Raw genomic sequence first — 15,798 nt, forward strand, 5'->3', positions numbered from 1 at the left:
CCGTAACAAATCATCATGAGGCCATTGCAATGCGACACAGGCCTGTGTCCTCCCAGTTTAGGGGATGAGTGTGACACAGCATCAGCAGGGTCAGGTTGGGCTTGACATCTCCATGGAAGATCACTTCTTACACCTTCTGGCTTCTGATGGTGCTGGCCATACTTGCATTATTATACAGTAGAAGTCCAGTCGTCGCCTGTCTTCATAAGACTGTCCTCCCTCCGTGTTCAGAATTTCCTGTTCTTAGAAGGCTGTCCAGTAAATGACTTCTCTTAACTAGATTATCTCTGTTTAGACTCCATTTCCCAATCAGGTCACTTCACAGGCTCCGTGTGGATATGTTTTAGTGAACACTATTTGGTCCAGTGTAATGGGGAAGAAAATAAGGCAGCAAATCCCACTGAGTGTCCCCCTGCATGTACTGAGGAGGAGGAGGTCCTTGTCAGAAGTGGTTCTGCACAGAATACCATGAAGACAGTATAGCAATGGTACGAAACACTGCACAGAGAAGACAGCTCTCCACACACAAAGGACTTGATAACTAACCATCCTTGTGACTGGCAGACTGAGCGCTCAGTAGTGGCTGAGAGCAGGTTCACCATTAGTAGAAGAGTTCGTGTTGTTGAATCTAGGCAAGACCTCCATCCCTGGCTGGAGTGAGCCTGCCTGGTATCCACAAATAGGTCCCCCTGTGAACTTTCTAAAAGCCTTTCTATGGAGCCCACTCCTTAGTGGGAATTCACATAGGGCATGGATACCTTGATATCTCTCTGAAGATACCATGATATCTCTCTGTTCAGAGGTCCACCTACATGTCTCTTTCTAGGGCTCCTGTCACCAGCTTCTCAATGTTTCTTCAGACTCTTTGCTCATGAACCACCAGCTTCAGCCCATAAGCAGAGTATCCACAATTGGTATATACCACAATATAATTAGTATACACCACAGTATAATTATGAACAAGGTCTAATCAGTATACACTTAGGTTCTGGTTATTTCTCTTCCCCCAAACATATGCCATTATCTAAAGTTCTGGCCACAAGAAAGTTCCCTATACCACTTGTCATGTCTCTGGGATGCTCCACAGAGAGAGACAGAGACAGAGACAGGACAGAGTGCTAGTAGCTGTCCTTTTCCAGGTGCTGCCTACATATCATGCAGAACTACCATTGAAGCGGGTCTGTGGGCTCTTTTTCGTCAGCCAGCCAATCAGAGGGAATTTGCACGAGAACTCAGGGGCAGAGTGAGAAAGAGGGAGTTTATCAAGGGTGAGGATCATGGGCATGGGACCTTATCATAGACACCATTTTGATGAGGAGTTGATACTTGAAAAGTCCCCTCTAACACTGCAGACTCCATAAGCATTAGGGACCATCTCTGTAACACTCTGTAAAGCAGCCCTGGCACTTCTGTTTCCTCTGCTAGAGACCACCTTTGGGTCCATGTTCACCAGTTAGAGCTTTTCCTAACCCCTTGTGCCAGAGCACTCAATCAGAATCTGTTTAGTGGGTGCACACCAAAGAACCCCAGGTTAACCCGCTTTGTAGGCCTGCCACCAGAGCCTCTCGCATCCAGAGAACACTGCACTGTAACTCACTTCCAAGATGAGACTCTGGGCTTGGTTTCTGGCAGTCTCTGCCGATAGCCACCCAGGCTTAAGGACTCTTTTCAGGGCAGATGCAGCTTACAGTCACTCATGAGGAACCTGGGTTGGTGACTAAAAACCTCTAGGCTCATCCTTTCCTTTTTCAGCTGAAACTGAAGTTTCTCAGAAGAAATAATTCAGTACCTTGAGTTTGGGGTATCTAGTTTGGTGGGTCCCTACACAAGCTGGTGACATTTAGGTAGGAAATGGGGCCACCACACAGGCACAGCCCTAGTTACCGAGAGCTCCTGCGGCCTCACCCCTTGCTGGCACAAACAACCCTTTAGGAAAGAAGTATTTGAGTTACTTAAGAACCAGCAGCTGAACTGTTGATTCTCCAGTGACAAAAGACACAGCAAACTTGCCAGGACGATGGGAGTCTCTGCCACAGTCATTCATAGCAAAACTTTATTGAACAGAAAACCCGGCAAAGGTTTTACCTCTGCCAAGTCACCGCCCTCGGTTTAAAGTAAAGCACTGCATTTTAAAAAGCAATTATACATAAGTCTCTCCTAGAAAAGTCCTGCTAACATGTCTAGCAATTCACTGATTATATAAAGTAGTACACTTAGTGTAATTTGAACATTCCAACAGGAATCAAATCGAACCAGCAGAACCGTTTCTGCATCTATGACTTCCATGTAGAGCACACATGCACACACGTCTATGACTTCCATGTAGAGCACACATGCACACACATCTGGGGAGGTGCTCAGGCAGAACATGCGACCCTGGGCCTTCTGCTTACAGTGCCTATGAAACTACATACAGTATACATTAAAGCTCTTCAGAATAACGACATGAGGGGCCCTGTTCGGTTTGTACCACGGCTTCATGTCTTAGTTTGTGCTTTCGCTTGGCACAGAAGCACATCGTCATCCTGTGGGTTTTCAATGACTCTGTCGAGCCCACGCCAGGGGGGAGGAAAAGGAGCTGGAGCCAGACGATCCAGTCCAAGCTGTCAAAGCCTCCAGCGACAGAGCACAAGGGCCATCAGTTTGCTAGGGCTGGTGGGCCTTCTGGAAGAAGAGAGGCAAAGAAAGTCTTGAAGACCAGCCACGCTGTGCTCATAAACGAGGGGCTGGTGTGCTCAGGGTCCAGCACTTCACGGTCTGGGGGGAGGCGGGTGGGGTCTTCCATTTCAGGGTCCATACCTCCCTATAGGCAAAGACACAGTGAGAAGAAGAATTAGGGCCTAGAGGAACAGCCATCCTGAAGTCAGGTCAGCGTGAAGCCTGGCAGCTGATGGTCCCCAGGGACGAGTCCTTGGCTGCAGGTCTCCAATTCTACGGCACATCTGCCGTAGCTCAGAACACTTGTCTTAGCCAGTGCCAGAGGAAGTGACCTTGGGTTACTATCAAATAGGAATTAACTCTGCGGCACGCTAGCCAGTCCTCTAATTTGGGTGGTGCCCTGAGCTAAGAAACCAACCTGGCAACTCAGTGTTCTAAAAGCAGACTACAGAGGCAATTTCTGTTCTAAAGTATATCCTTCAGGATTATGCATTAATCTGCCTTATGAAGAAACTCTATTCTGAGGATGTGTTTGTGTACCCAGTCAATTAGAATATCTATCCACCAGCAGCTTCCATAGTTAAGTACACTGTTACATATCTCTTATTCTCAAAATGTGGGTCACCCTCCCATCTTTACATATGCGAAGTCCCAATTACCATATGCCTATATAGAATATTCAAAGTCCTAAATAGAGCTGCCATAAGAATAATTTTGTAAAAATCCATAAAATGCTTAGCCTTAAAAAAACGGCAAACCACTAGTTTACAAGTCTGAAGGCTGGGCAGGGCAGTGAGGCCTGTACCTGGAGGTTATTGTTGGGGTCCTGGTTGGCAGCTTCTCGAGGAGGACCATCATCCGGGAAGTTCTGAACTGGCCTCTGTCTGAATGGAAACCACCCAACGTGGTGCCTTTGAAGAAAGCACAAACAGGCACATCTCCGCTGAGTCACTGTGGGCCTCAGACAAGAATCTTAAAGCCCCAAAGCTTACACAATACCACCTGTACACCAGTCTGCCAGTCCCTTAGATTCCCTCAGGCTTCTGGTCCTTAAAAGTGGGGGCATGTATTTTATTCACTGGCAATAAATAACATCTGGATGCAGCGAGTGCTAATAAATGCTTGTTGATGTAAACTAAATCTGGCACTTGAAAAACGTCAGTGGAGCGAGGGTACAGTGGCATGGGCCTGGGAATCCCGTAATCCCAGCCCCTGGGAGGCTAAGGAAAGGATCCAAGTTCGAAGCCTGCCCTGGCTACGGAGTGAGGTCAATGCTGCTGGCCAACTCAGCAAGCTGAAGCTACAACTGAGTGGGAAATGCTCGCTTGCCTGAACAGAGGTGGCCTAGGACTCTACTCCAGCACGACAGAATCAAAGCAAACCAAATACAACAGAAATGGGAAATATAATCATATATAAAGCTGCTATAATCATATGTGTGTGTGTGTGTGTGTATATATATATATATAGATATATCTATATATTTATATCTATATATCTATATATCTATATCTATATATCTATATATATATATATATCAACCTCAATTTGGTCACAGAAGTATTTGATTCAAGACATAGAAATGTTTGATAAAAGAATTTAACTGGAAAAAGCTAACAAAAGTCAACTTTCAAGACAAAATATTAAGTGTTTTGGTTTTTCAAGACAGGGTTTCTCTGTGTAGCCCTGGTTGTCCTAGAACTCACACTGTAGGCCAGGCTAGCCTCAAACTCAGAAATCCACCTGCCTTTGCCTCCCAAGTGCTGGGATTAAAGTCGTGCGCCACCACTGCCTGGCACCTCTTACATCTTAAAAAACTAAAATGAAACCCAATTTTACTGTAGAGGAACATTTCCTCCTTCCATTCTAACCAGAGACCTATCCCTGCAGGCCAAGCCTTCTGGGGCCGCATCCTCCAGATGAGCTCTCCTGCACACTGCTGGAGACTCGGAGGCTGTCCCTTCCTATCACCTACGTAACCACAACCAGCCCTCTAGCTGGGCTATCCTTCACACACCGCCAAATGTCCCCTGGGGGAGGGTGCAGAGCTATCTCCAGGTGGCAGCTGGAGCAAACACAAAGTGTGTAAAGACTGTGATGACAGTCTGAACCTTGTCCTGCAAGGCAGCTACAGCCTGATAAAAGGCACCCTATCCTTCTGGAAACAAATACAGCCTCTTATGCTTCAGAACAGCCCTGCACTGTACTTCAGGAGCCCACGAGCCTGACAGGTCACTTATTCACTGACCAAGCGATGAAAATACTCTTCTTCCGCTAACACAGGATTTCTGCATTCTGTGTTGGGGCTCCCTGAACCGGAAGTGTCAGAAGGACAAAATTTAAGCACACCTCCTTTAAGGGCCACAGACTGAAAGAAAATTTATGTTACTCAAGTGACAATATAGTGTCATTTTCAGAGACGGTAAAAAGAGAAGCCATGTGCTTACAGGTACATGACTACGGTGGCGCCCATGACCATGAGGAATCTGCTCAGCGAGGAATAGAAGTAAAGGATGCTGAGGAAAACGGAAAACGTCGCTGCTGAATAGGTCCAATCCAACCAGTCTCGGTTGATCTCATCATCTTCTTCCACCAGAGGGCCCCCTTGTGCATTCATCCGCAAGTTCTGATTGGCTCCGGGATTAACAACCGCTTGAGCAGCTGCATTCTGATTGGCCGGCTGGTTTTCTGCCGGAAACTGGTTGTGTATAGGGGCTGGAGCTGGGGTGGAGACCACAGGTATTTCTTGTGCGCTTGGTGTCGGGACAAAAGCTCCTGATGCAGCAGTGGCAGCTAAGCTAAAATAAAAACAGAAGCAGATGCAGCTGAAGGCAGGGTGTCATAGAAACGGCTCTCTCGGTGGGTTAGTACTAAACGTCACATCTATAAAATGTCTTCTAAGAAGAGCTATACGGCAAAGCTTATCTGGAACTAATTCTACATCAATACACAAGCCTTGAAGCTGCTCTCATTTCCACCCTACTATGTCCAGAACCACGAAGAACAGGATTCTAGGAGTCAGGAAGACACCCCCCTCTCCCTTTGGCATTTTACAGCAGTCACGGATTTCTCTCCATTCCCAGCAGACACACCCACAGTAGGACTCACTATTGCATGTAGTACTGCCTTGCGTAGATCTGCTGGAACCAGGAGAGCTGCAGCCACCCATAGGTTGTGTAGCCAGAGAAGCCAGGCCCGAGGCCTTGGAATGTCTGCTGAACAGCTTCAGGCCTGTACACAAGAGTCAAACAAAGGAACATTTCGAGTTGGTTGGGGAACGACAAACTTAATAGTAATAGTAAGCTATAATCCACAATAATAGTCAAAGAGCTAGGACAGACGTCACAATAGTCAAGTCTATGATGCACCCTGTTCGTCGAGGACAGCAGCACTGGGGCTCATCAGATCTGATGGGAAACAGGAGCCCCGTCCTGCCCTGGGCTCTCATTGTGTTGACAGGGAGATGCTGCATGCTTTCGGCACAGCCGTGCAAACATGCTAACGCTTTCCCTCTCAAGCCTCACTCGGGATTAAACCCACTGATCATGCTTTAGAAGGCAGTGCCCAAGCCACATCGCCAAGTCCTTCCTGAAAGGAATCTGCCGTCTGTCCTCCCTGACCCCAGGTAAGAATCTACACCGTGGCAGTTCTAAGTGCCGTGACAGCCCCTCCCTGTGCTTACTGCTCTTCTGGTATCCCACACAGGTTGACAGATACCCAACAGCCTTGTAGAGAGATTCCACCCCCAACTGACAGAGAAAGCTCAAGTAAAGCTCAGCAAACGAGGGGACTTGCACAAGCTCACAAGACGAAGGAACAGGCCTGCACTTTCAGACACATTTGTGCTGTGCCAGCCTCGCTTCTTCAGGCATGCAACAGCCTTTCCTGGCTGGGTGCAAGCATAGGAGAAGCTAAGGGGCTGTGTACTTTCCTGCCCTGCTCCCCCAAATCGGGGTTTCTCTATGTAAGACCTGGCTGTCCTGGAACTCAATCTGTAGACCAGGCTGACCTTGAACTCAGCGATCTGCCTGCCTCTGCCTCCTGAGTCCTGGGATTAAAAGCATACGCCACAGTGCCCAGCTTAAACACACCTTATTTTTCATTTGACACAAATGAAGTACAACCGTGTTCTTCTTGGACACTCACCTAGAGATGTTCTCCCAACCGGACGGAGAAAGGTTCCGAAGAACTTCCCTTTGCCGTAAACCATCACTTGAGGAATCCCCAGGGTGCTGTGTCTGATTAGTGGGGTCCGGCTGCTCTGTGGATTCAGCACCCTAAATTGTTTAACACAAATGTCAGAACAAAGAGCCTGATGCAACTGTTTGCAATCGAGCTAAAAAAAAATTATTTTGCTACCAGTGGCTTATATCCCTATCCCTATTCCCACCCCTCAACCTGACAAAATTAAGTGAAGTGTTTAGAAAAAAATCTGAATTTGTTCATTGCAACAATTTTGAACATACAGATACTAGGGCTAGTGGTAGAGTTCTTGCCTTGCCTACTTGAGGCCCTGGATTCAAGTCCCAGCAAAAACTCTCTATACAGACACCAACATACACACACACACACACACACACACACACACACACACGCACACGCACATGCACATGCACATGTGTGCACACTAAAAATAAAAAAAGATAATTCTTTTTTCTTTACATGTTTTGCTTTACATGGATTCTAAGAATAACTACTGTAGTCTCAGGAAAATCTTCCAAATGCAGCTATCATTACTGAGAAAGCTCCCCACTGATGCTAAAATGTATGGTGTTAAACCCAGTAGGCCTAGAAATCAAATGTGACAGACAAGATGTGCACATATAACTAGGCAGCAATGTAAAGGAAAGAGAATTTTCCATGTGATACTCAGAAGTTGCAGGAAATACAAGTGAAATACAAATTTAAGTCAAATACCACACTAGAATGTGAACAGTGCACACATAAGCAAATACTGTCCAGAAGAAAAGCAAATGTGTTTTATTGTCAAATCAAAGTTTTTAGAGACTAAGTAATAAAGACTGTGGTCTTTTCCTACCCAAGCAATCCTGACAGAAACTTCTACAGAAAATATGTTTACTTCTCTACTCCTTATAAAATAAATGTTCCTAGCCAGGTTGTTGTGACTTGTGCCTTTAACCTCAGCATTCTGGAGGAAGAGGCAGGACAATCTTTGGAAGTTTGAGGCCAGCCTGATCTAATTGAGTTCCAGGACAGTCATGGCTACATAGACCCTGAATTGAAAATAAAGTTCCTTAGAGAAATGTGTTCATTTCTGTAAACACCACATTCACGTGTCATTCTGGTGCTGTGTCCTGGGCACACAGTGACCTCAGGTCAGAAAGATGTGTGACTTTGTTTTTGCACACGGCACACAAATAGCAGTCTGCTTACCACTGCACACAGCCCTCACTGTACTGAGAACATGGCCTCTAAGTTCTGGCATGCCTTGGGGGAAACACTATAAAGTCTCTCTCAAGTTTTACTCAGCTTCCTTTCTCCCTCCCTTGAGAATCAGAGACACAGGAGCTATTATGGTGAAAAGACGCCATACCTTTGTGCTGGTCTCTGGCGTTTTTGAGGGATTCTTCACATTGCACACGAGGTGCAAAACATGTCGCTTTTCCTGCTGAATGTAATAAGAGACACCTCAGGACCTGCCTTCAAAGTGCAAGTGCGTGACAACACCCCAAAGCAGGAGCCAAGGGCTACAGATACCTTTGGAAGCAAATCTTGGAGACACTGGTGATCCTCCAGCAGCCTCCCAGAATAAATTAACCTCTGGTCCTCAGGGCGCTGATCAGAAACGGAAAGAAAAGCAGGTGTCAGCACAGATCCCAGCGAGGGTTTCCCCGGCACCACAGGAAAACCTTTTTCACTTTTAAAAAATTCTCATATGGAAAACTTTTATTTAGCCAGTGCTTGACTTTAATCTCAGATATGCAAATAAATTTGGGAGGCAAGTGAGTTCATAAGAACTATGGACACACACCTTACTTCCTACTCAGAGGGAAACTGCTTTCTGTTACTAAAAACACAAATTGTATCTAGGGCTTCAGCAGCAACAAACTCTAAAGCCAGAGAAAACTCAATTTACTTTTGGTCAGTCTTCATCTATGCCACCCGAGGTTACCTGCTGCTAGACTCAAGATTGCAACCCATATTCTCCTCTATAGCAGTGACTGTAAAGACACAGAGTCCATATACACTTATATAATTCTCATCCCTAAAATCAATTATTACATTTCTCTTAAACCATATTTTTAAAAATATGTACTTAAAAGCAATGGACTCAAATAATAGATACCTCCCTGCAGATCAGAAGCCTGCACTCCAGAATAACCCATTAAGCAAAACTTGGAATTAAGATGTTCCTTCCAAACAGCCTAAAATTAAATTAAATTAAATTTAAAAAAAACCAATAAAACAAACTGAGCTCATATCTAGCCTCTCAGCAGGAAGGAAGCTCAGGCAGAAGCTCGAGGCCAGTCTGCGATGTGAATGACCTGCAGGCAAATCTGGCTAGAGAGACCCTATCTCAAAATGCTGCCCCACAAAAGACCAGGAATAACTGAATGACTATACCCACCTAGGCATAGTTGCACATGCCCACAATATGACACTATACATATACATATGAATATGACAGGCTCAAGCTAGCCTGTGTTAGGAAGCCTTGCCTCAAAACACACAAAACCTTCATCTTAGCCACATCCATAAGGACTTTTTGACACTATTACTAAAACAAAAAAAAAGCGTATTGGATGTTGTGTTTAGTGTTGTTTCAACTGCTTGACTGATAAATGCCGTGCGCACCACTTTGCAAAATGCTATTCTAAATGTGGAGCCAAGCACGAGCAAATTGTAAAAACCAAATTGACACTCTGTCCTCACCTGGAAGGGCAAATGGAAAATAAAATGTTAAGCAAATAACTAGTATAAACTGTTTTCATCACCTGATCATAAGTACTACTACAGGAAAAAAAAATGAGCGTGCTTTCTTTCTTAATTTCCGAGAGACTCTCAATAGGTATATATAATCCCAGTCTGCAACACATGCTCCTCCTGCCTCGGCCTCTCCAGTGACATATTACAGAAGTGTACCACTGCATCCATTCCCGGTATTTTTTTAAGGTACTGATTTGTATACCCAGGAGACCGGTATTTACCATCTTAGGTCTTCAAATCCAAGGGGCCCAATGTTCCTCGCCTGAGGAAAACAGGCCTCAAAACAGCTTTTACAAATGATGCAACCAGACAAGACAGAAGCATCATTGATGCACCTAACAGCCACCTCCCAACAAGGACACCTGGTTTCTTGAAAACAGCCACGGAGGGAGATCCTGCAGACTGCCCCTACCACTTCCAGAGGACTCTGGATTGGAAGCTTACACCCAAAGCGATGAAGTTCCTAGCCAATCCCAAAAGGAAAAGTCTTGTTTAGATTCCCGACAACTCGAAACAAAAACAAACTGAAACCCACGCGCCACTGCCGGTTGGAGCTCTAAGGCCACAGTCCGACGTCCCCATCCGCAGCCACCCGATTGCCCTCTCCTGTTTGATCCAGAACTGCACTCGTGGACACTTACATAACATCAGAGAACAAAGTAAATACAGGAAGGTCCAGAGCACAGACTCCGTCACGTAGCAGGGACCGGGAGGGGTGGGCGGGGCTAGGGAGCTGTTGACAGATGTGTCAACCAAAGGGGGAGGGGGAGGGTTGGAAACCCCAGGAAACAAGAAAGTCTCCTAACTGACCCACAGTTGTCGTCAAATCAGACTCAGGGCTGCTCCAGCTGCTGGCTTCCTTTCTCAGTCATCCTTCGCTAGAAAGTTAAGGGGGTTCCTCCCCGAGACTAGGGCAGCGCGACAGGGAGGGGCAGCCAACGGAAGGTTGCAGAAGAACCACGTCTAGCCTCTGGGCGTGGGACCTTCAGAAGTTGGTGGCTGGGCACACACCCCACCCTGTAGCCAATGGCTCAAGCTGGCACATATACTCGTCTGTCCTCGGTGCACCCAGAAGTCTCGCTTGGCAACATTTACTTTCCTTATTTCTACCGATCGGATGCAAGCCGAACTGGGACCACCCAGTCACCTAGTAGTTTGTGGAGGGTCACTGAGACTCGGATGGGGAAAATGACTCATTAAGGTCAAATGACTGTTCCCCTGGCTTGTCGAGGGCTGTACACTACCTGGGAGGATGAAGAGAGGGTATAGGGACGTGGGGCAGCTGTGTGACAGCCTTGAGAGTTAGGTATATGGAGAGGCGAAGTGATGAGGGAGGGAGGCGCGGAGGGGTGGAGGCCCAGAAGAGATGACAGGCGCTGGGGCGAGCAGAGGGGCACAGGAGATGGTCGGGCAGGAAGGAGACCCGAGCCCTGTGGTGTGTGACAGGTGAGTTCAGGCAATCGTGCAGGCGTGGCACCCCGGGGTCCCACTCACCGGGCGTTCGGGGTAGACTCGGCTCAGGTGGGCCTTGAGGCGACTCACACTCCAACCGCGGTCGCCACTCAGCTCCAAGTCGCGGTGGCGCTGATTGGGGCTCTTCACCAGCAGCGTGACCGGCTCCGGCTGTGGCTCGGGCTCCATGTCTGCGGCGCTGGCGGCTCGACTGCGCTCAGGGATGCCGAACGGACGGCGACGCAGCCGTCTGAGGGCACACAACGACACTTGGCGTCTTTGGGACACGCGCCCCCGTCTCGGGTACCTTTTATAGGCGCCCCGTGCCAGGGCTCCGCAGATAGCGCTCTCTGTGGCTGCCGTCCATTGGCTGAGACAGAGGTCAGTGCCCAACGTGGCCCAATCAGCGCCCGGAGAAAAGCGGCGGAGAGGCGGGCTAAACGCGAGGGTGCGGGCTGATGCAACCCGCCGTGGTTGCGTCATCCTGAGTCCCGACAGCGGCGCGGGAGCCGGTCTTCGGCGGCCATGTCAGGGTGCCCTCTGGGGCGCTGGTCCGGTTCAGGCTCTCTAGCGCGGGGTGCGTGCGGTGCCTGAGCCCGGCGGCCTACCTGACTCCCTGATCAGCAGTCTCTGCAAATTGTGCCCTCACAAAGCGGCCCTCCGCCCTTTCTGACCCCAAGCTCTTGGACATACGTCTGTCCCTTGCATTTTCCCGGGTGGCTCCGCAGCCTGGCATCCAGGGAAGCCTTATGAACTAGCCAGACTGAACTTAGGCCTTAGAAGCAAAGAGAAACTAGGTCTGTGTTGCTTTCAGCTGAGAGGATGGAGGATTCGGGCACTTTCCAATTTGCCTGCAGCCCTGGTCTTTAAGCATCAAGTGTGGGACATGCCCCTTATTATGAATGGCACTAAGTGCCGCTTGATTGACAAGCCCTCTAGGAGACACTGGAAAGGGTCATCATTTATGGACTAACCACATCTGCTGCTTTTAAACTGGGGCTGAGACAAACACAACAGTGGTCTCAGATACCTGAAACCTGACCAGAGGCCTCTAGTGTTGTCAGTGCTCCTGTGTTTTCCTCTGAGCTTGAAAAACAAAACTGGCATTGCCCTGACCTATCTTTGTCCCAAATCCTGTCCGGACAGCTGGGTTTTCAGCCATGTCAGGAGCTTACAGAGGTCAGAGGGGTGATAGGAAGGCCTGTTCAGAAGATGGTTATGTGAGTTTGCCACACAACCGTAAGATGGGGGGCTCAAGCAACAGAAATTTATTTCGAAGTGGTAGAAGCTGGAAGTCTGAGACCAGGGTGTAAGGCAGAGCTGCTTCCTTTTGGGGGAGAATCTGTACCACTCTCCCAGCTTCTGCAGGTTTGCAAACTGTCCTTGGCACTTCTTAACTTTGGGGAGTATTGTTCCAATCTCGACCCTTCTGAGCACATGACATCTCCGGGTGTATATGTGTGTGCATGCACATACATGTGTGTGAATGTATCTGCATCATCTTTGTACATATCTCTGTCCAGTCCTGCCTCCTCCCCTCATAAGAGTGTCATCTGTATTGTAGTGGCTAAAGACCTCATCTTAACGATTATCTTTCGCAAAGACTGTATTTCTAAATGCCATCACATTCTGGGCCTGATACCTCAGCACTTCTCGGGTGGACACACTGCACCTCACCACAGCTGAGCATTTGCCAGTGGTCCACCAGGGAACATGCCACAGAATCCCAGATGCTTCTCCTTCTCAGGTTTTCTGTTAAGCATCACTGAGGCCAGGTGTGGTGTTACAGTATAAATGCCTGCACCTGGAGGCAGAAACAGGCAGATCTTCAGAAACTAATTAGAAGGCATCAAGGAGGACTCTGTCCCTTTGCATAAAGACTGGCCCCAAGGGCATGTGATTTCTCTCTTAAAATTATTTTTGAAGATTTATTCTATTTGTGTGTGTGTGTGTGTGTGTGTGTGTGTGTGTGTGTGTCTATATGTAGGCACGATGGTGCAGAGACCAGAAAAGAGTGTCTGAGGTTCTCCTCCACCATTTGCTTTGAGGCAGGGTGTCTCCCTGAACCTGGGGCTCTTTTTTTCTCAGCTGGAATCCGCAAGCTCCAGCAATTCTCCCGTCCCTCCAACACTCAGAGCTGGAATCACAGACATTTACAAGGGACGCTTAGCTTGTTGTGTCAGTGCAGGGAGCTGCTCTAGTCCTCATGAGTTTGAAAATAGAAAACCTCTAAGCCATTTCTCCAGCCCTGCCTTCTCTCTAAGGCTCCCTCATAAGACTAATATTTTCATTTTGCTCTGGGCCCCACAAATTATGAAGCTTTTCCTACCTCTTCTGGATGGGAAAACATAGCTGATTATGATATGGTAGACTTGCTGACTAGAGACTACAAGTCAGGGAAGATCAGAGAAGACAAGCAGAGACCTTGGGGGGGGAGGGACAGCCATGAGAAATATGGACCTCATTGGGTAAATGAAGTCTGCCTACAGAGAGCTTCCCCCTTGCCTTCAGGGACAAGCCTCAGTGTCCTAGGATAGCTTGTTCATTTGTACAAAGTGCTACACAGGGAAAGGATGGGCTTGGGATGTCACCTGATGATAAGATGCTTGTCTAACAGGCATGAGGTTCTTGGTCTGAGCCTCAATAGTATGTGTGTTGGGGGCTGGGAGGGGGCTGTGTTGACTTTACCTTCCCTCACTCCAAGAAGAAAAGCACATCCAATTTGTTTCTGTCTTGAATTTTATCTCCCTGTGAAACAGCCCTCTCTGAAGGCCAGATTCTGCTTATAATGTGTTTTGAAAAACACTGACTTTAGCTCAATAAATGACCAAGAATAGAAAGATAAGTGCTATGTGACCCTGCTCTTCCTGGCCCCACAATTCCAAGGGGCAACACCCATGGGGCAGTGATAATAGAAATACAAAAGAGAATGCAGAGGCCTCAGGGTTTTGTTTTGTTTTGTTTTGTTTTAGAATGCAGGGACTCACCATGTAGCCCAGGCTGGTCTTGAACTGGTGCCCTCAGCTTCTCAGGGTTCCGTGTGTGTGTGTGTGTGTGTGTGTGTGTGTGTGTGTGTGTGTGTGTGCTTGCATGTGCATGTCTGTGTGTCTCTGTACTCATTCATGTGTATGAGCATGGATATGTGATTGCCACGGCACTTATGTCAGAGAACAACCTCGGAGGGTGGTCCTCACCTTCCGCCTCCTTTAAGACAGGGTCTCTTGGTTCTTTGTTTCTGATGCATTTGCCAGCTGGTAGGTGAGCGTCTTAGGATACTTCTGTCTCTACTTCCCCTCTCTCCATGGGAACACTGGGATTACTGACACTAGATACAGCATCTGGCTTTATTCAAGCTCTGAGAATTCAAACTCAGTTCCTTGGGCTTGAGGGGCAAGTACCTTACCCACTGAGCCATCGCTCCAGCCCTCAACTCAGGTTTGGAGGAGCTATGATATAGTATACATATATATCATTATATAATAAGTATTGCTATATATATTATATGTCATATATTATCATATATATAAAACAATGAGTTGTTAATAACTATGGCACTAGTCAACCTTATACAGAATTTGTATAGGGAGTGCTGTATAGCTCTGTGGTTAAACTAATGAGCCAAACTGCCCATCTTCAAGCCCAACTTTCTGCCACTAATTAAGTGTGTGACGTTAGGAAGTTACTTAACCTCTTCGTGCCTAATTTTTCTTAGCTACTTAATTTTAATTTTTAAAATTGCATAGCATTACCGTGAGGCTGAAACAGGATGCCACTATTAGATTCTTGAGACAGAGCCCGACATTTAGTGAGTGCTCAGTAAATACTAGTCTTTGAAGAGCAGCAGTGATTCCAGCCGATTGGTTCCAACACCAAAGTCGTCCAGCGGATTCTTCTTCAGAGGAATGCCAGGATTTGAAAGTTTACCTTCTCCAAACTCATCTTGAAATATATTGCCATCGGAGGATACTGAGAGGTGCAGCCCTTAAGATCTGATTATGTCGTGACCTGATGTGAACTGACTGGACTCGATGATATACAGGTGTGGGCTCCTCTCACTGTGGGCTCCCCGCCCCCTCCCATGTTAATGCTCTCCTCTTGCTCCCTTCTTCTCTCTCCTCTTCTTCCATGTGAGGTAACTGAGTATCTGACTCCTGCCCGACACTGCCTCCTCACTGTTGGGCAGAGTTGCTGTGACACTGTGGCAACCAGAGATGCCCCAAGCAACCCTCTGACTGGACTGGTCTGTCCTAGTGTGCGGCTGCAGATCCCTGGACAGCAGAGCCAGGAGTGGCCAGCAAAATAAATAAATAAATAAATAAATAAATAAATAAATAAATAAATACCATCTTTTTAAAAAAAGTTGTGTCTGGAGCCAAGCACTGTAGCACATGCCTGGAACCCCAGTGTTTGAGAAGTTGGGGGGAGAAGATCACACTTCCAAGGCCAACTTGGCGACAAAGTAATACCCTGTTTCCAAAACAAAAGCAAAGCCCAAATAGCTTGTGTCTGTACTGAACTGTACGGAACCTTTTGTCGTCATTCCCTAGACAATTTCTGTGACCGCATGTTGTTAACTAATCTAGAGATGCTTGCCAGTCTCCAGGAGGACGTGAGCAGGTTCCCTATAGGTGTTTGTCAACTGTGTGCAGGACTGGAGCATCCACAGATTTCAGGACAAAGAACCCTGAGGCAAATTCTCCATGGGTACCAATGGATAACGTGGGTCCCCATGTGTGCTAC

The 15,798-nt window shown here is 47.3% G+C and overlaps 1 protein-coding gene across 1 annotated transcript; it reads right to left on the reverse strand.

Moving 5' to 3' along the window:
* Positions 1-2,024: 2,024 nt before the first annotated feature.
* Herpud1 (homocysteine inducible ER protein with ubiquitin like domain 1) lies at positions 2,025-11,357 on the reverse strand. The gene is made up of 8 exons (XM_052166499.1): positions 11,101-11,357; positions 8,377-8,454; positions 8,213-8,287; positions 6,805-6,935; positions 5,767-5,889; positions 5,106-5,456; positions 3,464-3,569; positions 2,025-2,803 (listed from the first exon to the last, which is right to left on the reverse strand). Exons 1-8 carry the CDS (start codon positions 11,245-11,247, stop codon positions 2,639-2,641), a joined length of 1,176 nt encoding a protein of 391 aa, XP_052022459.1. The 5' UTR covers positions 11,248-11,357; the 3' UTR covers positions 2,025-2,638.
* Positions 11,358-15,798: the final 4,441 nt, after the last annotated feature.

Source organism: Apodemus sylvaticus, chromosome 21 (genome assembly GCF_947179515.1).
Source record: "Apodemus sylvaticus chromosome 21, mApoSyl1.1, whole genome shotgun sequence".
Classification (NCBI taxonomy): domain Eukaryota; kingdom Metazoa; phylum Chordata; class Mammalia; order Rodentia; family Muridae; genus Apodemus; species Apodemus sylvaticus.

Bases quoted from the DNA above. Each gene is read 5' to 3' on its own strand.
- Herpud1 (XM_052166499.1), bottom strand. From the start codon at position 11,247: ATGGAGCCCGAGCCACAGCCGGAGCCGGTCACGCTGCTGGTGAAGAGC. The intron at 8,455-11,100 runs GTGAGTGGGACC...GTTTCTGATCAG, and splicing joins GAGTCTACCCCGAACGCCCG to CGCCCTGAGGACCAGAGGTT. The intron at 2,804-3,463 runs GTACAGGCCTCA...CTTTGCCTATAG, and splicing joins ACCCCAACAATAACCTCCAG to GGAGGTATGGACCCTGAAAT.